The sequence below is a fragment of the Notechis scutatus genome, chromosome 1 (genome assembly GCF_049901735.1).
Source record: "Notechis scutatus isolate UNSWTSFEM ecotype Mainland chromosome 1, rNotScu1.2, whole genome shotgun sequence".
Classification (NCBI taxonomy): domain Eukaryota; kingdom Metazoa; phylum Chordata; class Lepidosauria; order Squamata; family Elapidae; genus Notechis; species Notechis scutatus.
In genome coordinates, this window is record NC_142009.1 from 17,770,422 (window position 1) to 17,795,287 (window position 24,866).

Below are 24,866 nucleotides of genomic sequence, written 5' to 3' on the forward strand. Positions count from 1 at the left end.
GTCGATATTCAACAAGTGGGATGGATACGTATATGTGTGTGCATTCTGTATACTACTCTGGCCTCCTTTAGGAGTAAGAGATAACAAAAATTGTATAATTTATTTATGCTTTTAAAAGTGCAATATGACAGCTAAAAAGCCTTCCATCAATAAGGAGGTACTACTTAATCCAACTGTTGTATTTGATAGTTGCTATCTAATAATTAATAATCTGGGAGTCAATTATCTAAGACAGTTCCATAACTGAAGCAGCAACTGCTCCAAATCAGGTAGGGAGGAAGGGAGGAAGAGAGATGGAAGGAGGGAGGGAAGGAAGGAAGAAGAGAGGAAGGAAGGAAGGAAGGAAGGAAGGAAGGAAGGAAGGAAGGAAGGAAGGAAGGAAGGAAGGAAGGAGGGAGGGAGGGAGAGAGAGAGGGAGGGAGAAAAAGAAAGAAAGAAAGAAAGAAAGAAAGAAAGAAAGAAAGAAAGAAAGAAAGAAAGAAAGAAAGAAAGAAAGAAAGAAAGAGAAAGAAGGAAGGAAGGAAGGAAGGAAGGAAGGAAGGAAGGAAGGAAGGAAGGAAGGAAGGAAGGAAGGAGAGGAGGGAGGGAGAGAGAGAGGGAGGAAAGAAAGAAAGAAAGAAAGAAAGAAAGAAAGAAAGAAAGAAAGAAAGAAAGAAAGAAAGAAAGAAAGAAAGGAAGGAAGGAAGGAAGGAAGAAGGAAGAAGGAAGGAAAGAAAGAAAGACAGTCAGAAAGACAGAAAGACAGACTCTTACCTGTTTTGGAACTATAGACCTTTCCTAACCTAGTTTTCCTTACTAATGTTTAGGATAGGAATTTCCTGAATTTAGAACCTGCTTTGAGTAAGGTTGGAAATTCTAAGTGATATTATCTGGAAGATGCTGAAAAGCTGCCCCATTCAGGAAACTTCAGAATAATCAGAATGTTTTATAGTAGACATTTCCAGCTTTAGAGTTCTTCTCCCCAAAACGAGTAGGGTCAGTACTCTGCATAGAAGCCAAGGTTCCCTTGGAACCATTGATAGATTCTATTATTATCATAACTGGGGTTCCTAATCCTAATGCTCTAAATATGTCATGCTGTCTCTGGGTGGAGAGAAGACTGACCTTTCCTTTTTTAATAGCTCCTGGCTGATCAGAACCAGCTGACCAGAAGCATCGTGGGTTTTTCTTGACATTGTTTCTAGATCTGCTTCCAGCCTTTTCTTTTCTTTCAACAAAGAATCCGCCTTCTTGTCAGAGCTCTTGCATCTATTTTCCAGTGCTGGCAAACAGAAAGAAAGAGAAGATGGGGGAACAAAAAACAAACCAACAACATAGAATAAACCGAACTGGAGCCCATGGCAAGGTAGGAAGAGAAAAACGTTTGCATGAGCCAGGTTGGGCTAATGCATCTGGAGTGGAGAATTTGAGACTTCCTAGATGTTGCTGAAGTACAACTCTCATAAGCTCTAGCCATCATAGCCAACAGATCAGAGACAAATAAATTATCATGAGTTGGCGCAATATCACCCAAATCTGGTTAGTCATCTTAAGTAGGGGAGGTGAATTTTTCAGCTCCGCCAATTAAAATGCCAACCATTACAAATTCTCCCATCTCTCCTAAAATAGAAAAATTGCTGAACCTATGGAATTGACATTTTAGTTTAGTCCCTTGATGGTGAACCTATGGCACATGTGCCAGAGGTGGCACCAGAGCCCTCTCTGTGGGCATGTGCACTGTTGCCAGCTGCTCTTCCAGTTTCCAGCACTGGCCAGCTGGTCTTCATGCATGGTGGAGCACCGGAAACCCAAAGACCAGCTGGCCGGCGCATGCATGCGCACTGGCCAGCTGGTCTTTAGGTATCCAGCACTCTGGTGTGTGCTCGTGTTCCAGTTTGGGCACTTGGTGCCAAAAAGGTTCACCATCACTGGCCTACTCTATCCTTCCTTTCCACCCTATTTGCTTGTTTTTTACAGGTAGGAAATTCTTTATTAGTTTTCTTTCTTATCAGATCATCTCTATTCTGAAGGAATGCAGTTTTGACACTGCATAAACATTCCTATGCACATGCCCAGAGGTGGTATTCAGCAGGTTCTGACCAGTTCTGGAGAACCGGTAGCGGAAATTTTGAGTAATTCAGAGAACCAGAAAATACCACCTCTGACTGGCCCAGCCCCCATCTATTCTCTGCCTCCCGAGTCCCAGCTGATCGGCTGGGTCTTCTTTGGTTGCCCTGCACAGGAGAATGGAGCTGGAAAGCAAGTTAGTGGGGTACAGAGGGAATGGGGATTTTGCAGTAATCTTCCCCTGTCACACCCACCAAGCCACACCCACAGAACCGGTGGTAAAAAAAATTGAATCCCACCACTGCACACGCCATCAAAATACTTCCATATTGACCAACACCAGCCCAATGAGACTTACCACTTACTTGGGCCCTTAGAGTATCCATCTGGGAGACAAGTGATGACACCTCCTTGTCCTTCTTACTCAATTTGTCCTGGAGATCTGTAGAAGTAAAGGAAGTGCTGAAAACAATACTTTAAAACTCCAGGGGTGGGATTCTACCAATTCACACCTATTCGCTAGAACCGGTTGTTAACATTCTAAGCAGTTCGGAGAACCGGTTGTTAGAAGAAATTACTGGACTAATCCTGTAAGGAAGGTAGGAAGGAAATATTCTGGTGTTGCTTAAAGAAACTGCCTCTCCATTAACCCTTATTACATTCTTGGCAGGACTAGACTTCTTGTCTCTGGAACTTCTCTGGAGTTTCTTTTTCCCTCCTTTGCTGGTACTTTGCTTGTGTGGAGTGACCATTCAAAGTTACAATGGCACTGAAAAATTGACTTTTGACCATTTTTCACACTTATGACTGTTGCAGCATCCCCACAGTCATGAGAGGCCAGGCAAGCAGATGTGTGCCTTGATGTGAGTGATGTTGAGTTGGCCACGCCCAGCCAATAACATGACCAAGCCACGTCTACCTAGTAACATGACCACCAAGCCACACCCACCACCTAAGCCACGCCCATAGAACCGGTTGTTAAAAATTTGAATCCCACCCCTGAAAACCCCAACCTCCACTTAAGCCCACACCAAAGCACATAGGGGTCCAACGTATTTAGGAGGACACCAAACTAAGGAACTCTGCTTGGGAATTCTTTTTCATTAGCCTGAAGGCATGTCTTCTTCACTAGATTATATGTTTAGGAGAAAGGCAATGATAACTGGACCAGGGCATTTCTTCTTGTGCTTTCAGTTTTCCTCAATGCTAGAGAAGCAGCTTTAGCAGAAGTCTGAGATAACACTGGTAGAAGTCTTTGTCAAAAGGCAGATGAATGTGGGCCACAGGTTTCCAAACTCTCAACTTCTAAAGAGGAGCAGACTGAACATAAGCCAGAGCTGTAGTCCTGTACCAGGTGACACTACCATTTTTGGGTGAGGGGCATTTTGTAGGCCTGAGCACAGCATTTGGATCAGGGGTCTCCAACCTTGGCAACTTTAAGCCTGGTGGACTTCAACTCCCAGAATTCCTCAGCCAGCTTTGCTTTGCTGGCTGGGAAATTCTGGGAGTTGAAGTCCACCAAGGCTTAAAGTTGCCAAGGTTGGAGACTCCTGATTTAGATGAAAATAGTGAGTGATGACCCAAGCAGGAACAGAAACTTCTGTCAAATGAAGCAATACAGTATTTCTATTCATTATGTTCAAGTCCAAGATCCCCAAAAAGTGATGCACTCTTACCTTCCGTTGCTTGTTTCATTTTGATCTTTTCTTCTGAAATGTCATTTGTTTCAATCATCTAAAGAAACATAAAAAAAAACCCATAAACAAACAATATTGGTTAATGTGAATTGAATGAAGGATGCACAAATGTGCATACCCATCAGATCTTCTGGACAACACCTGAAATCAATTCTATTGGTGCTTTTAATGTTTATGTCTATTTATGCCTTCAAATCAGTTTCAACTCCTGGCAACTGCCTGGATAAACTTCCTGAAGCTTTCTTGGCTTGCCATTGCCTTCTTCCTAGAGCTGAGAGAGAGTGACTGGCCCCAGCTGCCTTTGTGCTTAAGCAGGACTAGAACTGCCAGTTTCACAGTTTCTACTATGGGTGCCTTAACCACTACACCAACTGGCTCTCTTCCATGTTTATACCTTCCATTGATTTATGACAGACATGGCTAGTTTTATACATACCCTCCAGTAAAGATTGAATGTTTTGCTTTTATCATATCAAAGTAAAATCTCATGAACTATTGAAACAAGCTTTGTAACCTCTGAATGAATAAATGATGCGTCTTAATAAAACATACATAAGCTTTCTCTCTTGCATGCAATCAAATTTTGTGGCCTGCAGCAATCAAACCAGAAGTTTTGTAGCTAGTAGTTTATCAACTGTGGACTCAAACTGATCTATGAACCCTCAAATCAGTTTCCTGTCTTAACAAAATCATTGTCCCCAGCTTCAACAGAAGCTTTGGAATGTTAAATTCATTTCAATCACGATTTCATAGCTTGTCTTATTCCAAAGTTAAGAAACAGGGAGTTGTGGTATAGCATTGCAGATAGTCCTCAATTTATTGTGGCCATTAAGCAAACCCCTTATTGACTTTGTGCGTCGGAAGCCAGCTGGGAAGTTGCAAATGGCAATCACATCCCCCTGGGATGGTAAAATACATGCAGGCTGCCAAATGCTCCGATTTTGATCACATGATACCGAGGATGCTGTGACAAGTCATAAGTGCAAGGACTGGTCATAAGTCATCTTTTTCAGTGCCAATGTACCTTTGGATGGTTGCTAACTGAATAGTTGCAAGTTAATAGATATTTAAAGTTTGATTTCTTTTTCTAATGAATTCCACCAAGTTGAGATTACTGAATATCTTCTTACTGCAATCATTTAATTATGTTCAGAATAAGTTCTTCACAGTCCCCTCTATGTTACCATTGGCATAATCTTCCCCTTATATTTTTCAATTTTCTCTTACTTTAATCCTTGAAATAGGATATAGTATGTCCTTTTTTTGAAATGACTTTGACTTACTTCCTTAACTATGCATTACAATGAAACATCAATGCTTTTTGAGTTTGGTTGTTTTCTTGCAGACATTTGATTCCCCAAGCTAGGTAACATCATCACTGATGGTATTACCTGGTTTGGTAATGAAAGGTCTGCAAGAAGACAACCAAGCTCAGAGAGCACCAGGGACCCCTGACTTCAACCCTTATATATAAATATTTTCCTTTAATAAAACGTCATTTTGAAGTATTAATTGGGGGAAGATTTCCATAATTCTAAAAAATCCTTTGAATCTAAGAATTTATCAGCAAAATGTAATTTATGCTGTTGGAGTAACAATGTCATGAAAATGACATAAATGACATAAATATGAGATGTAATCATGCAAGTTATATAAATTACAATAGTATATTATTATGTAAATGATAAACACGATTTAATTTGTCCACTGCGTGCACATTCTGGAGAATCAGGATTTTATAGAAACCAAGATTTAAAGTGATCACCATTTCAGCCTGTTTTCCTTCTTCCACCTGTATATTTCCTCAATACTCTGAAATAGTAAGTTCACAAGAACCTACTTATCCTAATGTACCTCAATTCATAAGGAAAAATAAATGTTGATTCATTAATTTATGAATTAAGTATAATAAACAAAATAGAACCCTGAATGAATGAATTAATGTCCAAAATCATTAATTAATCCATGTTCGTTGATGGTTGAACTTCCTTTTGAAGGAATTCAAGCTGCCTCACGTAGTGGCCAGTTTAGGGAAAAAAAATCTAGCTAACAGCTTAAGCTGTTTAAATGTTGCACTCTTTCACTTATATATTAATAAGTAAAATAAAAAACAAAATAATAAAGATAGGGATCCATGACAAATTTCTTTTAAAAAGCCAATAGCTACTCGTGGACGCTGGCCTTTCAATTCAAACACTCACATTGGTGGGTTGGGAAGGGTGGAGGGGCTCCATGGAGTGCAATTTATTCTCTAACACAAGAACTTTCTCCTGTAACCACTGAATCTCTTGTTTACTCTGAACCTCAGTTTTCTGCAGGGTCTCATAGTCCAACATCTTTTTCTCAGCCAAGGAGATCTGCTCTTTCAAGAAAGCTATGGCTTGTGCCTGGTCTTTGTAATCACTGTGTAGCTTCTCCAGTTCATGAACTCTGAGGTCAGCATCTCGACATTTATCCTTCAGGTCCTGAAGTTCCATAAGCTGCTGGTTTGTTTTGGTTTCCAACTGGCTCTTCCAATTATTGTCGCTTTCTTCCTTTTCCTCCTTGACTTCTTGTACCTTCAGCTTAAGGCCTTCCTTCTCTTTAATATGAACTGCCATCTCAATGTTATGCTTAGCTTTTAGGTTCTCCAGCTCTAAGTGGTGCTCCAATTTGACGCTTTCTACTACAGCTTTCAGCTCCACTATTTCCTTATGCTGGCTGTCAGAGCCTGTGTTCAAAGTAGCCTTGAAATCCTCCAATGATTTCTGATGGTCTGATGCTAACATATCCAGCTTTGACTTCCAGTTGTCCATTAAGCCCATGTTCTCATTGGTGGCCTGCTGAACTTTTTGTTTGAGGTCCACAATTTCTTGGGAGTACTTTTCATTGACAGTTTTCAACTTTTCAACCTCCTGCTGGTGCTTCTTCAAAGTCCTCTCATACTTCTCTTTCAGTTGGATACTCTCTTTCTGGTGCTCCTTGTTGGCTGAAAACAGCTGGTCACGTAAGCGGAGAGCTTCTGTCTGCAGGCCCAGGCTGTGATCTGGAGATTCTGGCTGATGGGAATTCTTTAAACATTGCCGCAACTCCACAACCTCACTTTGCCTTAAGGTCAACTCTTCCTCGAGCTGAAGGATTCTTGACTTCTCTGCCACGGTAGTTAACTGAAAGAGATTATGAAAAGGATACAAGCATGCATTAGAATCAGTGGTTGCATTTTCATATGCACTTGTGGGTAACTTGCGGCCCTCCAGTTGTCATCAGAATGTAGCTGACCATCATCCATCCAAAACCATTGGCTAGGACTGATGGAGTCAACAACATCTGGATGGCCATAGTTTCCCTGTACTTGAAAATCCAAAGAGCTTCTTCACTCATTGTGGAAGCTTTCTTTTTTAAAGTATATTACTGTATAATATAAGATCTTCTAGGGATGCATAAAAGTGTTAACCAACCCTTCCCAGTCTAGTGCACAGCTAAAGTGCTGGACTACAACCTCCAGAATTCTGAATCTGTAACTATAAGAATATGAATGAAATGAAATGTTTATACAACACGGTCAACATTGTTTTCTGGGTTCTCAAAATAAATTAGCAAATGGGCTGTAGTTACAGTAAATGCCTATACAACTTGCCTAAATAAATTATGCCAATGTCTTTTGTGTTGGTATTGCTAACATCCATCCTATAGCATGGACAGAAGAGGGATTACAAATATCTTAAGTAGCATACTAGATTTTTTTTTTTTTTTTTTGCAACCAAATGTGTGAAAAAGCTCTTAGAAAAGGAATAATTGCAGCTTACAAATACCTATGCAGTAAAACAGATTTTATTCTCTGAAGGCTTTAGATTTCCTTTTTTTTTCTTTTTTGTTTTTGCACCAGGGTAAATTTTCCATCGAGCTTTTCTTTCTTTTGGAATCAGACTATGTTCAATTCTGTCTTTTGCAATTTTCTAGAAAGCAATAGGAAAAAAACCTTGCCTGGAAACATCACCGCTTCTCCTTAAAAAAAAAAAAAAAACTCCTGTAACAATACTCCTGTAATCAATACTCCTGTAATCTGGTGATCTCCATATGGTGGGGGATGAAAATTCCACAATTTACAATCAGATTAGCCATTGGAAAAAATGAGTGGAGATGAGACAGCAAAGTTATACGGATACAGCTTCTCATGAGAAGAAAATGGCAACACAGGGATAAAAATTCTTCCCTTGCTGTGCTTACAGGTGGTCCTCAACTTACAACAGTTCATTTAATGACTGTTCAAAGCTACAATGGTACTGAAAAAAGTCACTTACGACCATTTTTCACACTTACGACCCTTGCAGCATCCCCAAAGTCACGTGATCAAATTTCAGATGCTTGGCAACTGACTCCTATTTAATGACAATTGCAGGGTCATAGGCTCACCTGTTTGCGACCATCTGACAAGCAATGGGGAACTCAGATTCACTTAAAAACGTGTTACTGGCTTAACAAACTGCAGTGATTCCCTTAACAACTGTGGCAAGAAAAGTTATAAAGTGGAGCAAAAATTCATTCAACAACTGGCTTGCTTAACAATAGAAATTATTGTTTCTATTGTGGTCGTAAGTCAAGGACTACCTCTACTCGAAACAAAATAAAGGCGATTTTTTCTTTTTCCTAATACTACATCATGAATTATTTTGAAGTTTCTAAAAATTACTTCCTCGGGAAAAAGTGTTTCCTGTCTTCTTCTTAAGCAACATCAAAAAGTCTTGGCCATATTTCTCAGCTCAGATTTAAGTTAGAATTACTGTTAATGAGGACTGGAGAGGTCGTCTTCTGTAACATCTTTTCCCACTGCTCTGAAGCCTCCCTGAGTGGCCACACTTCCTAATCTGAAAAGTTCCCTAGAAAAGGGGTCTCCAACGTGGGAACTTTAAGACTTGTGAACTTCAACTGCTGGCTGAGGAATTCTGGGAGTTGAAGTCCATAAGTTGCCACGGTTGGAGATCTCTGCCGTAGAAACAGCTCCTGATGTTATAATTTAGGATTCAATATGAGAAGGCAGGGAGGCTAATAATGTAGAACAAAAGACGGGATATTGACATATACACTTTGGCCACTTTGTAATTAAACATAACAACCCTTTATCCATAAGAATTTCAATAATATCTCTTCCACTTTAAAAGAAATGTTTAAAAACACATTTTTTTTCTTAGATTGAATGAGACTGGGTAGAAAATAGCGCAGGATATGTTTTCTGCACAAAACCCCTTTCCCTTCCCCATAACACACTGGCCACTTGCTGTCTGGAATGCTACATGCTGGTCCCCCCTCAATTAGGATTTCATTGCACCACTGGTGTGATGCTACAATTCAAACTTTTGACTGCAATCTATTCCCTCTGTCAACTCTGCAATCATCTTCATCACTTATAGACCAGGATTTCTCAAACTTGGCAACTTTAAGATATATGGACTTCAACTCCCAGAACTCCTCAGCCAGCATGCCAGCCGGCTGGGGAATTCTAGGAGTTGAAGTCCATGCGCCTTAAAAGTTGTCAAGTTTGAGAAACACTGCAGATTAAATACCTCAAGACTTGAGAGTTTAGCAGGCATGCTGGGCAGCTTTTGAAAACTTACTCCTTCAGTCCCAGCATTCTCCATCTTGAAAACAAACCTTTTGTTCAGCATAGTGGACTGCTGAAAGTACAAAGTAAAGTAAGAAAAATAAATAAATAAATAAATGGCATCATTCTTGTCAGCTGATATCAGATTATTTCTCATAAGGCTATGAAAAGGCATTTCAACTCTCAACCCTAATCTGCTAAATTGGGTCATGTCAGATTTGGGTTTGCTCATAGTTTACCCTGGTGTAAAAGGAAGTATCAGCCAGCCAGCCAGCCAACCAACCAACCACCCTCCCACCCACCTGTGGAAATTGGTTAGAAGTTATTAACAGAAATGTTTTAAAGGAATATGTAAGGAATGGTGCTAGATGTATAAGCAAACTGCTGACCATGGTTAATGTTTAATGATGGGCCTTAGAAGCAGCTGGGAAACTGATGGGGCACAGCACATTCGGTTTATGAATCATGGTAAAAAGGAAATAGAAATCTGTCAATAAAGGCTGTTCCGCTGAATCAACTGCAATACTAGCTCTAAACATTCAGAGTGGAAAGTTAGAGGAGGACACAAACGTTTCGGATCCAAACCTTTGCTTAATAGAGGAAAATCAGAGCTACATATTTGAGGTCACAGCAAGGGGGAATCTGCCTATCTGTCACACAATAATAGATGTTACTAATTGAACCGCTCTTAGGACTCCAAAAGTTTCTCCTAAGGTTCATCAGAAATCTCTCCTCTCCTCTATCAAAATCTCATGAAACCTAATCCTGAGATGAGGATGGCTCGAAGCCCATTGGTCTTTTGGAAGGTCTTGAAAACCTGGAAATATGCCCAGGTCCCAACTATGTGAAGGATTCTATTTCCTGGCTTTTTTTAAAGATACCGATGAATTATAATATCTCTTGGCTGCTATTTATATTTAATTTTTATTTATTTTATAATTTCATATTTGATTTCTTTTTTTGTATTGTGTTTTGTTTTGTTTTGTTTGTTTCCTACTGTCACTGGTTTGAGGTGGACAGCTACACGAATTGAGTAACTTGAACACCAGAACTCAAAAAACAAACAAACACAAATATAATCTTATTCCTTGGGGCAGTAGAAACTAAACCTCTTCCCATGTTTACAGCAGCACATCACACTGATTAGGTCATAGATGCTAATCTTAAAATACATTATATTTTAGTGTGATGGATGAATTTTATCAAGAGAAGGAATTTTCCTAAGCCAAATCCGACTCACAATACGTTTTTCCTCTCTGAAAGTTTATTAATAAACAAAGTAAATTGACCAGAATGTTCTAACATTCATTTACTCCCAAAGCATGCTTCTGGCAGAACCCAAAGGGTCAAGCTTCATTCCCATAAAATTCCTCAACTGGTGAGAGGAAGCAAATTGGTTTTAAAACCAAAAATCTTTTTTTAAAAAAAGAGATCAATACAGACCTTTTATGTTGCCCCTAGACAGTTAACATCTGGACAGCAGCAGTTACACAGATGACACTTTTCTACATAACAAAGAGACGTAGCCCTCCATTTTGAACAGCAACTATTTCCTCTAGTATAGCCCTGTTTTATCCATATTGGTATTACCTTTTGTACTGATAATTTTTAGATTTTTTTGGAGGGAAGAATGGGTAATAACAGCACAAATTGATTTATTTATGTTGTCGAAGTTATATTCCACTCATCTCCAGTAGCTCGAGGCAAAATTACAAATATTTAACAATAGTTCAATCTAAACAAATCGTGAAAAAAAGAAACACTAGCAGGAAAAACTCCAAAGGACTATGTGAATAAGCCGCTTTCCTGGTTTTGTATATAGCGTTAATAATGAAAGAAACAAACAAAAATTGAATCATTTTTGTATATATGAGTCCTATGTCTAGTAACAAAACACCATACATCCTTGATCAGAACAGTGGCAAACTATGGATAAATCCTGGCATCATCAGAGGCGAAAATCATAAATTAAAAATACTGCACATGATAAAGGATTCTTTTTCTTTTAAAGATACTGTAGATTTCACAAAAGACTGATAGATGGGGATAGAGAACCAGTGGTTCTTGGTATAGTGGCTAACTTGGACTAGACCTGGGAGAGGCCTGAGTTCTGGTTAACCTTACTCTCCATTAGAAATTCACCGAGTGACTTTTGGCTTTTCTCCTTCTCTCTCAGCCAATATAGCGTAGTGGTGATCATGCTGGACTAGGATTAGGAGATCCAGGATCTAGTGTCTCTTAGTCACAGAAGTTTTCCCAGAGACTTTGGGCCAATCCCAAGACTCAATGCGGTATACCACTACAGGTGAACTATAGCAGTGATCCCCAACCTTTTTATGCCGCGCCCGGTACCGGCATCAGCTGGGTGCCGCGTCTGCCCGGTACGCATCAGCTGGGCGCCGCCATTTGATGAAAAGCTTCCGGTGAGCTTACCCGAAAAGCTCACCGGAAGCACTTTTCATCAAAAAGATGGCGGCGCCAGCAACCAGCGGCCCAGTAAGACTTGTTCCGCTGATCGCACCGTCCCCGGACCGGTGGTTGGGGACCCCTGAACTATAGTACTCCTTGACTTATAACCATTCATTTGGCAACCATTCAAAGTTCTAATGGCACTGAAGAAAATGACAACTAGAACATGTATCCCCACAGTCATGTGATCAAAATTTGGGTATTTACAATGGCTGCAGTTTCCCAAGGTCATATGATTAATAAAATTGGGCACCAATCACTTAACAACCCCCTTACTTAGCAACAGGGATTCCACAGTTATGACCCAATGGTGGTCATAAATCAAGGACTACCTGTACAAGAAACATACCCCTTGTTCTAGTCTACCTTCACCCGTTAAAGTTCATAAGGGACTGGCTTTGGGTCACTCCTCCTCTTTGAGTCCAACCTATCTCAAGGGATCCTGTTGTGGGGATAAAATAAAAGGAAATCTCCATGGAATTACTTCAGTCTCTTGGAAGAAATCTAATAATAAATCTAATCAAATGAATAAACTTTAAAAGAATATGCTACACAGAAGCTATGTCTAACTATGGGATTAAGAATTACGCATGAAAACACAACATTCTAGAAGACTTAAGCACCAAATCCAGAATGCCTGGTTCTTGTTGCTGAAAGGGATTTTAATTTGGAATTTTCTGAATTTTCTGAATCTCTTATAGGATTGTCAAATTGCAAAGCAGGCTAGAAAAAAGAGCTATTTGAACTTTCACTGAAACCTGACAGCATTTTTCGTACATGGTGATGTCATGAGAGACTATTAGTGTGCCCAAAGACCAATGTATCTACTACACTTGTCTGCAGATTGATTGGGCCTTTCAAATTCCCTCTTCCCTTGGATAACTCCACAGGGACAAAATCGGGTTCCCAGGCATGAAATACACTCCAGGCTTTGAATCAGGGGTGGGCTTCAAAAAATTTAGCAACCGTTTCTCTGCCTGGTTGCTGGATGGGCATGGCCATGGTGTGCGTGGCCTACTCAGCTTCCTGCACCACCCTGGTCTGGGAGCAAAAATGGGCTGGGGGGGGGCATTTTCACCCTCCCTAGGCTCCGGAGGCTTTCCTCGAGCCTCCAGGAGGGCGAAAATGGCCTCCCTGGGCTCCAGAGGATCTCCGTAGGCTGGAAATGGGCCTATTTCCAGCCTTCCAGAACTTCCAGAAGGCCCGTTTTCCACCCCCCGGGCTCCGGAGGCCTTTGTCGAGCCTCTGGGAGTGTGAAAATATCCTCCCGTTTCCGGCCTTCCAGAACTTCCGGGAGGCCTGTTTTTCACCCTCTCCGAGCCTCCGTACTTACCTGCGATCCAAAACAGGCCACATGGGGACTCTTGGGAAGGGAGGGAGGGGTGGGCAGGGCCAGCCAGGGGTGGGATTCGCTGGTTTGCCAAACTGGCCATAAAATTAGCTAGCGGTTCACCAGAACCAGTGTGAACCGGTAGCAGCCCATCCCTGCTTTGAATATGACTCGACGATACATGATAGACAGGGCTTGTAAGTCTGTTCTGAGTTAGTACCCAAATCGGCAATTATATAGGATCCTCCTGTGCTCTAAGATCCAGGATTAAAAATGAGCAGGCTATTAGATTAAATTCGGGTAGATGAAATAGGCACAGCAAAAAGAGATAGATCTTCAAGGACCCAGCTTTATCCCAGTATCTAATGCCATCCTTTTCGATAAGAATCCTGACACCTACATCCTTGTTTTTACCATGCTTTCCAAAACGCTGAACCTGCAGAATTAAGTTATGATGCAGAATTCCTGGGGGCCCAAGCAACTCTGCAATGGTGACGGGTGAATACAGCTTGCCATTTACCAAGGGCCAAGTCACGTGCAGAGAATTGCATGGAGAGAGCTGGCGAGGGGTTTCAGGTGAGGGGAAAAAAGGGGGAACGAATTGTGCCTCCTCCCCCCTGCTTTCCAATGGGGTGCGATGGTGAGGTTGGAGACAGAAGAACAGCCTCTTATTCATGGGATACCACCATGAAAAGACACAACTGCTTGCAAAGCCAAGAGCCTATCATCAGGTAAATAGCTTTCTGTATTCAACCGATGATTACTGTTAAACTGGATGATGAGTGGCAAAGTCGGTCCAATCCAAATGATAGCATGGAAAGCTGCAGAATGGAAATCAAAAGAAGGATTCGTCCAATAGACCAAGAAGGCAAAACTACAAAGTGTTACCATCTCCAGAGAAATGGAGAAGAAATTGTGGAGAGTATGGGAGTAATTGCAAAACGAGATGTTAACATGAAACATGGAAGCTCAAATTAAAACAAAAAACGAAAACTATAGGGAGTTATCAACATAGCCAGCAAGCAATTGAATCTGCAGGCGTTGGCTAGCATGAGGTGGGGCAGCAAAGGTGTTTGGGTGGATTACCCTGCTCTCCTCCAATTCTCTGAGAAGCTTTGCTGCCTGGGTCTTCTCAAACAGGAGGCTCTGTTCGAGCTCCCGTATTCGAGCATGCTCCAGCTGCGTCTGAGTCTGGTCACACATCAGGAAGGAAACCAAAGGAAGAAAAGAAAGCAAACAGGAGAGAACAAGGGAATAATAATAATAATAATAATCATAATGGAGATGCCTGCAAATTATCTTCTTCAGTATACAAAATGAAGAAAGACAGTTTACACAACAGGGACGGGGAGAAGGACCAGATTGGTAAACACAGGGCCAGCTATCCACACAAGATGCAAGATGTGAATGCAACAATTTTGCAAGAAAGGCAGTTTTCAAGTCAATCCGCTTCACAACTGTAAACACAGACTCAGTCTATTAAATGCATTGGTGTGTCACAACTCCAGTTGAATTCCCCTCCCAAAGAAGCTCAAACAGCTGCTCCAGACAATCTCCTCGCATCAGTTATTGGTCCAGAGATAAGATGCTTGGCCACAATTCATGTCAAATCCATCTTAGACATCCCAAAAGGTGTTTTTTTCTCTCCAAAGGCAACAGGATGTTGTTTTTTTCCTTGAAGACTTTTCATCCAAGAAGCTTCTTTAGTTTTGAAGTCAGAACTGGATGAGAAGCGCAACGTCTTCAAGGAAAAACAGCTGTCTTTTGAAAAAGCACCTTTGGAACAACCATGACCTGGATGACTGAGAATCTGGAGATACCATTTCCCCTACTTACTAAGAACTCAAACAGATTCTGTTTAAATTAGAAATAAAACTAGAATAAGTGAGCATACGTGATCTTTACCCTTGCTTGTGATTTGACCTACACACTAATTTACTGAGCCAAACAAGTTCCAAAACAGTTCAAAATAAGCAAATAAAAATTGGAACACAACACACCCCCCGTTTCAGTGATTGTCTATAAAAAACAGACTAGTCATATTCTCTGTGGGACACCCCGCGATGTTATTTTGCCTATGCCATTCTGCAAAACACATGTAAGAGCCCGCATTAGCCAATCAAAACTCAATTTATTAAAAGACAAGGAGATGACAGGGAATCAGTGCAGAAGAGATCATCAATCCTTCCGGCTAGTGCATAAATTCTAATAAAGGAAGCCCATGCTGTTGATTACCTCCAAATCTCCCTTTGTAATGGATTCTTCTTCAACTCGGAACTGTAAATCCTCTACCTTCCTGTAAAAGGAGGGAAAAGTCAGAAGAAAGCGGTGACATGGAAAAATTTCCAAAGTTATTATGTCCACTCTCTTATACCATGTAGCTCAGATTATGAAATGGAGCTCAAACAAGTTGATGTATTGCTGTTTATAGAATGATCATCACTCCTAATGTTCTTTTTCCCCCCCTCTGTTTTAGTCAGCATTGTCTCCTGGTGACTGTTTGGATAAATCCCTGCAGTTTTTTGGGCAAGATTTTGGAAGTGGTTTTCATTGTTTCCTTCCTAGGGCTGAGAGAGAATGACTGGCGCAAGGTCATCGAGCTGGGTTTATGCCCAAGGCAAGACTAGAACTCACTCTTCCTGTTTCTAGCTTGATACCCTAACCATGACACCAAGCTGGCTCTCTCCTGCTCCCTAGCACATTACAGGCCATCCTTGGTTAACGACCCCTTGTTCAGTGACTGTTTGAACTTGTGACACTTCATTCCGTGTTCAAAATAACAATGGCACTGAAAAAAGTGATTTATGACTGTTTTTCACACTTAGGGCCATCTGCAGCGTCTCCATGGTCATGTAATCAAAATTCAAAGTCTTGGCAACTGGCTCATATTTATGATGGTTGCAGTGTCCCAGAGTCACATGAGCCCCTTTTCTGATCCTCTGACAAGCAAAGCCAAATTCGCTTAACAATTCTGTGACTAACTTACCAACGGCAGGGATTCATTTAACAGTGATGGCCAGACAGGTCTTAAAATGGGGAAAAATTCACTTAAAAACTGTCTCATGTGACAATGGGAAATTTTGGGCTCAATGCTTGTTGTTAAGTCGAGGACTACCTATACTTCCAACTGGTACTTGGAATCGTCATGTGATTGCAATCTGGGTGTTCAATACTGATTTGTTCAACGACCAAGATTCCAGTCCCAATTGTGGTTGCAAGTCAAGTACTACCTGTAACCCACTTCAATATTAATACATTGTCACCAACAGCAATAGCACTTATATACCGCTTCACAGTGCTTTTACAGCCCTCTCTAAGCGGTTTACAGAGTCAGCCTCTTTCCCCCAACAATCTGGTTCCTCATTTTACCCACCTCAGAAGGATGGAAGGCTGAGTCAACCTTGAGCCAGTGAGAATCGAACTGCTGGCAGTCAACAGAATTAGCCTGCATTACTGCATTCTAACCACTGCACCACCAAATTTGATTATTTGCCTTCTCCTAAGCAAACAAAAGGGACGCAGTGGCTCTCAGATGCTGAGCTTGTCGATCAGAAAGGCGGTTCGAATCCCTAGTGCTGCGTAACAGAGTGAGCTCCTGTTACTTGTCCCAGCTTCTGCCAAGCCTAGCAGTTTGAAAGCATATAAAAATGCAAATAGAAAATTAGGGACCACTATGGTGGTGGGAAGGTAACAGCATTCTGTATGCCTTCAGCGTTTAGTCATGCCAGCCACTTGACCACGGAGACGTCTTTGGACAGCGCTGGCTCTTTGGCTTTGTAACAGAGATGAGCACCGCCCCCTAGAGCTGGAAACGACTAGCACGTATGTGCGAGAGGAACCTTTACCTTTAAGCAAACAAGTCATATTTCACATCCATTCTATTTTCAACTCCCCAACCCTCAAATTATGGATACCTTTTCTCCTCTTCTAACTGGTTCAGCAGCTCTACTTTCTCCTTCTGGGCTCCCTCCAGCAAGGCTCGTGCTCTTTGCAAATTTCCCTCAGTTTCTGTTATATACTAAAAATGAAACAAAAAAGAAAAAGCCCAATCAATTTTCCAGCATTGTACCAGGTTACACAGTCATAATTTCACCACTCTTACTTGTTATTCTTGCTCACTAAGAAAAGGAAATGACCAAAATAAATGAACCTGGCAAAAGTTTCCCATAGGATTTTACCTATTGTCTGCCTTTCCCCCCCCCCCAGGAACTCAGGAGATATTTCACAAGGCTGCCTGGCAATTTTCCATCATGATGCCAACCAGAATTGGGGTATATTTACTTAACAGTTTTATTCAACGTCTAAGAATTTCTGCAGGAATTGCCTGATGTTCTAAAAGTCTACCTACAGCATGTGTGCATGCACAAATACATGTGGCTAATGGAAAAGCATAAACTCAACCGGAACAATAGCAGATAGGTTTAATCTACGTCAGGGCTGTCAAGCTCGATTTCATTGAAGGTCGCATCAGGGTTGTTTTTGACCTTGGGGGTTAGGGTGGGAGTGGCCAACTTGACCTCACTCGTGTTGGGGGCATTTGTGGTGGCCCGAGCGCCTGCAGCGAAAATGGGCTCTCCTTTGCTGTTTCCAGGGTAGCCCTGCAGGCCAGATCCAGACCGCAGGCCTTGAGTTTGACACCACCAATCTACATAGACAAGGCCGATGGCAGCAGGTGAGCAAAATCTGTAAGACCCCCGTATTGGTTATACAAGTAGTCCTTGAGTTACAACCATCTGTCCGAAGTTACAACAGCACTGAAAAAAGCGACATACAACCATTTTTCACATTTACAACCGTTGCAGCACCCCCATCAACACATTGTATTCGTTGATGGGTTGCAGTGTCCCAGGGTCATATGATCACTTTTGATGGTGATCCTCACCATCACGTTCTCACAAGCGAAGTCACTGGGGAAGCCAGATTCACTTAACAACTGTTTTTACTAACTGCAGGGATTCACTGTGGCAAGAAAAGTCATCAAATGAGGCAAAACTCATTTAACAACTTTCTCACTTAGCAATAGAAATTTTTGCTCAATTGTGGTCATAAGTTGAGGACTACCTGTACACTGTTCAGTGCTAGGTTTCCCAATCTTGGCAACTTCCAGGCGTGTGGGCTTTAACTTTCAGAGTTCTCATTGATGACCCTGCTGGTTCTGGAATTTGAAGGCCATCCACCTGGACATTGCCATGGTTGGGAAAGCCTGCTTTAGATGAAGCTTGGTGAATACCAAATAACAAATGATTATTTCTGCTAATAATGATGGACCGATTTTGTGCTTGCAAACCAAAGTCATACTTAGTGCTTAATAATAAATAATTCATTGTGTTATAAATCAGATGCTTTTCCTTCCTGGCTTCTTGTCAACCTTCTCAGGTAGGTCTGACAGGAAACACAACCAGAAAAAACAGTTCTACTTTATTGTAAAGCTACATTAACAGAATCTTGCAAGTCTGAAAGTACAGTTCTCCTGCCATCTCCTTTACAGCCTGAGAACCTGGGCTAAGCCTCTTTTTTGCCCTTTATTCATTTGTATGCTATTTCTCTTATATGACCATTCCCTAGGCAGCATCTCTTCCTCCATCTCTCAAGGTCATTCCCACATACCATTACGCTTCCTGTTTCAGTTCTCACCTGCTCAGGTCTACCTACCTGCTCGTGCTGAGCTTTCAAGATGGCAATCTCCTTCTCCACCTCACATATGCGGCTGGTTGCCTTAGCAACTTCAGCACGCTCCAGGTCACGCTCAGCCAGGAGCTGCTCGATGTGCTGCTGCTTCTCCTTCAATGCTTCCTGAAGGGCTGTCGTGCCAGAGATCTTCCGGGCATAGCGAGAAGAGGTCTCGGTCAGCTGCAGAAGAAGCATTGGAAAACCACAATGGAGAAAATTCAGTTAGCCACTTCCTTTATGTCTTTAACATTGCCGCAAAATTGAGCATCAAAATACAGCCTGAACACATAAATGCATTTAAGCTGGACATGATGAACTCTTTCCTGCCTAATCTGTCCTCAAAACCATCCACTATCCTATCGGGTTTTAGATGAAAAACTGAGGAAGAGAGAAATGAAAATGGTGTTGGTGCCAGTCAGGCCAAGAAGGCAGACTCAACAATGGAGTTCACACAATGCACTGTGATAAAAGGTGCCTTTGATGGGTTTTTGCTTTAAATGTTATGTGACTCTAATCACTGTGGTTTGGAAATCCTGATTTATGGCTTAGATCTCTCCATGACCTCAGCCAATTATGATTTAAAACAGGGGTGTCAAACTTGATTTCATTGAGGGCTGCATAAAGTTTTTTGATCTTGCGGAGGGGGGGTGGAGGGGGGTGGCCAGGATGGGCCAAGTGCTCTGCCAGCAAAAATGGGCTCCCAAACTCCTGCCTCCTGCAACCCTCTGCCAGCGAAAACGGAGCTTGGGGGGGCTGCACATTCAATTTTCTCTGGCAAAGGCATTGTGGGCTGGTCCTTTGCTGTTTCCAGGGTGGCCCCACGGATGAGATCTATGCATCCTGTGGGCCACCTCTGATCCGCGGGCCTTGAGTTTAACACCTCTGATTTCAAATATAGTTAACAGGAAATGGCTCAAATGCCATGTATGAACCCAGTCACCATTTCCTCTTTGATTATACCGCCAAGAACAATGGTTGTTGATGGAGGCCATCTTGGAAGAACCAACTGGGCCGTACACCCCAGCTTGTCCATTTCTCTTTCAAAATTGTATGTTTCTGAGAGAAAAAAACAATCATAAGTAAACAGTGTTTTTCAACCTTGGCAATTTGAAGATGTGAGGACTTAACTCCCCAAATTCCCCAGCCATCATGCTGGCTGGGAAATTCTGGAAGTTGAAGTCCACACATTTCCAAATCACTACGGCTGAGAAACATTGCCCTGAGATATACCATATATTTGAGCAACAGTCCTTGTATCCTCTCTTCTCAAGTAATGGGAAGGGAATTGCAAGCTCAGTGATGCTGGGGCTGGAGCTTGGATGGTCACTGAAAAGGTCTTTTAGAAAAAGGACAAATGACACATAGGCATTACACATTAGACATCTGTTATATGATTCATGGTACCTGTATGATTACACCATCATGCATGAGACATTATCAAGGCTTGTTCTGAATCCCTATGAGATGAACCTTACCAGTCCACTCCGGCTAGGCCTTCCCCCTACAGAGGAGGCCACGGAACTGACAGAGCTGATAGACGAGCTGCTGGGACTGTGAGCCAAGGCTGAGACCCCCATGGCCATCCTCTTACTTTTCTTCGCTTTGGCTGGGCTGGTGGATGGGAACCCAATCCGGATGACCTTATGGATAGGAGCAAAGAGGCCAAACTTTGGTGGGCACTGAAAATATCTGGAGATGAAAGAAGGAAGTGATTTTTCAGCCATTTCCCAGCGTAAAAGCATTTCCAGTTTCACATTCTCTTCTCTACTGTGTGCGTCAGTTATAAATTTAACATGCCTCCCAGAGAACAGCCAAGCTGAGAACTTACAACTCTTTCTGGACTGTGAGCCATGAGTGGGCGGACCAAGTCAATGAAGCTTGATCTGATTAAATAAAATTAAAGTTAAATCCAGCTAATGGAATGACTCCCTGTGCATTTAATGATTTCCTCTGCAGTCATATTAAAAACTTGAAGAATGATTCTTTTTGAACAATTGTAAGTCCATTATCAAAGCCCAACTTGGCTTTATGGATAGATAAAATAAACCATCAACTCGGTGTGTGGATTTATTTACACCAGATGCTACGCTCTTGGTTGAATCTGTATTCACCCCTCGATTGTCCTTAAAGTGTGACATCTGATGCAAAGATCACCAGGATTGGGGCTTCTGGATTATAATCACGTACAGCTGATTTTACCTTTTCAAGATACACCAAAGAGGCTAACTGTATATTGTGCAGGTATTTCAAAAGGAAACAAACATTTTAATTAGTTCATTATAGTGTTTTGATTATCAGAAAAAAATATTTAAAATGTTTTTTTAAAAATACCTGATAATCGAAACACTACAATGAATTGATTAAAATGCCCAATAAAGTATGATAATCAAGGTACACACATAGTCCTTGACTTATGACCATAATTGAGCCCAAAACTTCCACTGCTAAGCAAGATAGCTAAATGAGCGTTGCCCCCATTTTATGACCTTTTTCCACTGCAAGTCATTCAGTCGTTAAGTGAATAATGCAGTCGTTAACGTTAAGCGAATCTGGCTTCCTCCATTGATTTTGCTTGTCAGAGGCCAGCTGGGAAGGTTACAAATAGTGCGTCAACTAGGGACGTGTCCCATTGGAGAATATACATCCAGGGGGTGGGGGGAAGACCAGGGTCAAGGGTAAAATGAATGATGTGTCTCAGAGTCGGCTACACTCAGGTAACGCCGGCATGTTCACTCCTAATAAATGATTTTTTTTAACTCTTGAGAGAATCATGATTTGAATGGGGGTGGGTGCCAGAGCCCTGACATAGTGATCATGTGATCCTGGGACAATGCAATTGTCATATGCTAGTTGCCAAGTGCCTACATTTTGATCACGTGACCACAGGGTGCTGTGATGGTTGTACGTTTGAAAAACGGTCATAAAACTAATTTTTTTCAATGTCGCTGTAACTTGTAACTTGAGGGGCCCAGCAGCTTCCCCGCACTTATGACTGCAGAGGTACTTCTGCCCTTCCCCACCCACCTATCTCTCCCACATCTGTGGCCAGCCTGCCCAGCAGCATTCCTGGGTGACCGTAATGAGGCTGTGACTGAAGTAAAGGCATAAGGACTTTAGCAGTCTCAGCCAGCTGCCACCATCACCTCTAGGCCTCCACTTCAGCCCAGTGCTGGCACCTCCACTGAGAAATCCTGCCTCAATCCTAACACCATGGCCAGCAACCCCAACATCACAGTGCAGAAGCCCAGCTGCCCCACCCACCCACCCACCAGCTGCCCTGGCCTCCATAGAACCTGCCAGAACCAGCTGCCCTTTGGGGTCTTCCTTCCACTGCATGCCCAGCCTGACTCTATGTGAAGCAGCCGCTGGCCACACCAGGCCTTCTTCCCAAGGCCACTCGTCGCATCACGGTTCAAACAGCACATGTCATTCTTGTGAGTCCTGGGGAAGGTGGCTTCACGTGGCCAACAACTGCCTTGCAAAGGGCCAGGATGGGCACAACTTATCAGCAGTGGGAACAAGATGATGGTTAAGGTCAGCTGGGGAGGCCGGATGGCAAGGGCGACTGAGAATGGGATTACAGTGGGGCGTTTCCCGTGATTCTGCAGTTTTGTGCCTCACTGTTGGAAGCTTTCCAGGTTAAGGTGGCTGTGCACTGAACTCTTGAAGCTTCCTGGGACACAGCAGCTTCGCGCCGCACGGTTGGAGCGTCCTGGGGCATGGTGGTTTTGCTCCACTCTGCTGGACAGGATTGGGGTGGCTGAAATTTCCAGGAATGGCTGTGGCTTTGCACTGTTGCTCAGAGGCTTCTGGAAGCCCCGAAGCACTAAGAAACCCTTCAGACACAGTTTGACAAACAGCCTCAGAGCTGTGTGGTTTGGGGCTGCTTTCCAATCCCTCAAAAACAGGGTGCAGGTCAGCCAAATGGGCAGAGATGGAGTGAATAGGCAATTCTGGGGCGTGTCAGCTTTGGAAGCCATATTGAGATGCGATGCTCCCATGCTGCCACAATTGAGCCTGAGAAAGTGGGAGGGAGGAATGCATTTGAATATATCTAGTTAGAAAAAATAAAATTCTTTTGTTTGGTTCAAGGTCACTGAGTGTGGCGTATAATGAAATGGGAATCTTAGTTTAGGACGGATGATGATTGGACCATGTGGATGTGGTGATGGCTAAGGGGAGATGGATTTGTAGTTTTGACTTTTGCAAAGAATTCCACAGATGTGCCAGTTACTATTTCCAAATAAAGGTACCTTTGAAATATGTCTGTCTCGGAGTTATTGACTGGAATGGAGGTTTGCTGGAACGCTGACAGGGAGTTGAAGGGGAGGTAGAAGAACTGAGGCTCGGGGCTGAGAGAGATCAAGGCCAGAATGGCTTGGATGGGGTGGAATTTGCTTAATAATGGCATCCTGTTAACAATGGCAACAGAGACTGCCACTAAGTGATGCAATTTTGTGACACTGCGCTTTGTGGCCACACCACTTAGCAACAGAAATTCCAACTGTAATTGTGGTTGGAAGTCAAGGACTACCTGTATTAATAAACAACAAAGCTGTTGTATGATAACATCCCATGCCTGTAATTTAGCTTTTGTTCTCTCTCTCTTTCTCTCTCCCTCCCTCCCTCCCTCTCTCCTCTCTCTCTCCCCACCCTCCCTCCTCCTCCCTCTCCTTATTCTTACCAACAATATATTAGCCAGCCTTTCAATGTCTGATGTTTTCTGATAAAGGGACTTTTCATTCCCGTTATCCTCAGTTAAGGACTGTAGTTACCCAAAGTTATAGAAGGTGAAGGTTTGGAAAGCCAAAGATTTTCAAAAGGAGAAGAGCTGCTCTCACATTTCCAATGGCCAGAAGGCAAAACAATGGCACCTTTTCCACAAAAAGAGAATGAAAATCAAGGCAAGCCGCAGAAAATTGGAGGGAACAGTGGGGGGGAGGTTTGGAATTGCCAGTAATATGATGTGGCAGCAAGTAGTGAAAAACCAAGGGAAGGTTTTTATAGTCCTGCCAAGTCATTTGCCCAGATGTGAGCAGCTGTTCCAGAACATTGCTTCCAATTTGTGGATACCCACAAGCACACACAGTGAGCTGGCAGCTGTCCCAAACTGCCTGCCTGCATAGAGGAGGAATTGCTCAAGCATTAGCACTGAAAGCTGAAGGAAAACTGTGCCGTGCTGGGGAGAAGAGGCCAGCTGCAAACCACGGCTTCTACCTGCCTTTTCCAAATAAATACAAAAACACTTGTTTGGATGCTTTCAACGAGATGTCAGGAAAAAAAAAGGTAGGGGATCTAGTGGCAAAGACATTTCCCCGCCAAGCCATTCCTTGGTCTTCCATACCACGTAATGAAATAGCGATCAACAGACCAGCCTTCTCTAACCTGGCGTTTTCCAGATGTTTGGGGGCTGCAAATCCCAAAATTCATAAGCATACCCTCCTCATTATCACAGACCTTAACTTGCAATTGGACTCAGTCTACAAATCGAATCCTGCTGCCCTTGAAAGGCTCTAGAATATTACCAGTGTAAGAGAAAAACAACACCAAGAAACTGACTGATGCATCCATGCAGGGCTGAGTCACCGACAAAGCTGACGAGTGTCCTCTGATCTTGTGGGTGTGTTGTGGTGACAGCAATGGATAGCTTCTGTGCAGTGCTGAGTGCCAAGAAACGTAGATAAGACTTTGATTTTCCACTATGGCTAGAACACCTGTTGCACCAGGGCTTTGTGTGAAATAAAAACAAAAGAACTATAGACTTACAGGCATCTATTGACTTACAACCAGGCAGGGATGGGCTTCAAAAATTTTAGCAAGGGGTCTCTGCCCAGTTGCTGGGTGGGTGTGGCCATGGTGTGCGTGGCTTAGTTGGCCTCCTGCACCACCGCAGGGGGCGTTTTTGCCCTTCCCGGGCTCCGGAGGCTCTCTGGAAGCCAGAAACAGGCCCATTTTTGGCCTTCCCGAACTTCCGGGAGGCCTGGGTTTTTTTTTGCCCTCCCCGAGCCTCCGCGCACACCCTGCACTTACCTGCATCCAAAAGGGGCCACGTGAGGACTCCTGGGAGGGGAGGGGC

General features: G+C 42.7%; 1 protein-coding gene across 5 annotated transcripts in view; it reads right to left on the reverse strand.

Annotated features, from left to right (window-relative positions):
* Positions 1 to 24,866, reverse strand: part of CLIP2 (CAP-Gly domain containing linker protein 2) — an 83,358-nt gene that overhangs the window by 14,588 nt on the left and 43,904 nt on the right. For 2 of the 5 annotated variants that reach the window (XM_087944022.1, XM_087944089.1), the window contains exons 5-12: positions 20,266 to 20,479; positions 18,773 to 18,970; positions 17,035 to 17,138; positions 15,356 to 15,416; positions 5,945 to 6,889; positions 3,723 to 3,780; positions 2,405 to 2,488; positions 1,105 to 1,261 (exon numbers count right to left, since the gene is read on the reverse strand). In XM_087944022.1, the coding sequence (XP_087800148.1) occupies positions 1,105 to 1,261; positions 2,405 to 2,488; positions 3,723 to 3,780; positions 5,945 to 6,889; positions 15,356 to 15,416; positions 17,035 to 17,138; positions 18,773 to 18,970; positions 20,266 to 20,479 (1,821 nt within the window). Of the gene's footprint in view, positions 1 to 1,104; positions 1,262 to 2,404; positions 2,489 to 3,722; positions 3,781 to 5,944; positions 6,890 to 9,334; positions 9,395 to 14,206; positions 14,312 to 15,355; positions 15,417 to 17,034; positions 17,139 to 18,772; positions 18,971 to 20,265; positions 20,480 to 24,866 lie in introns of all 5 variants that reach the window. The other 3 variants (XR_015745428.1, XM_087943955.1, XM_087943902.1) reach the window with 3 other exon arrangements.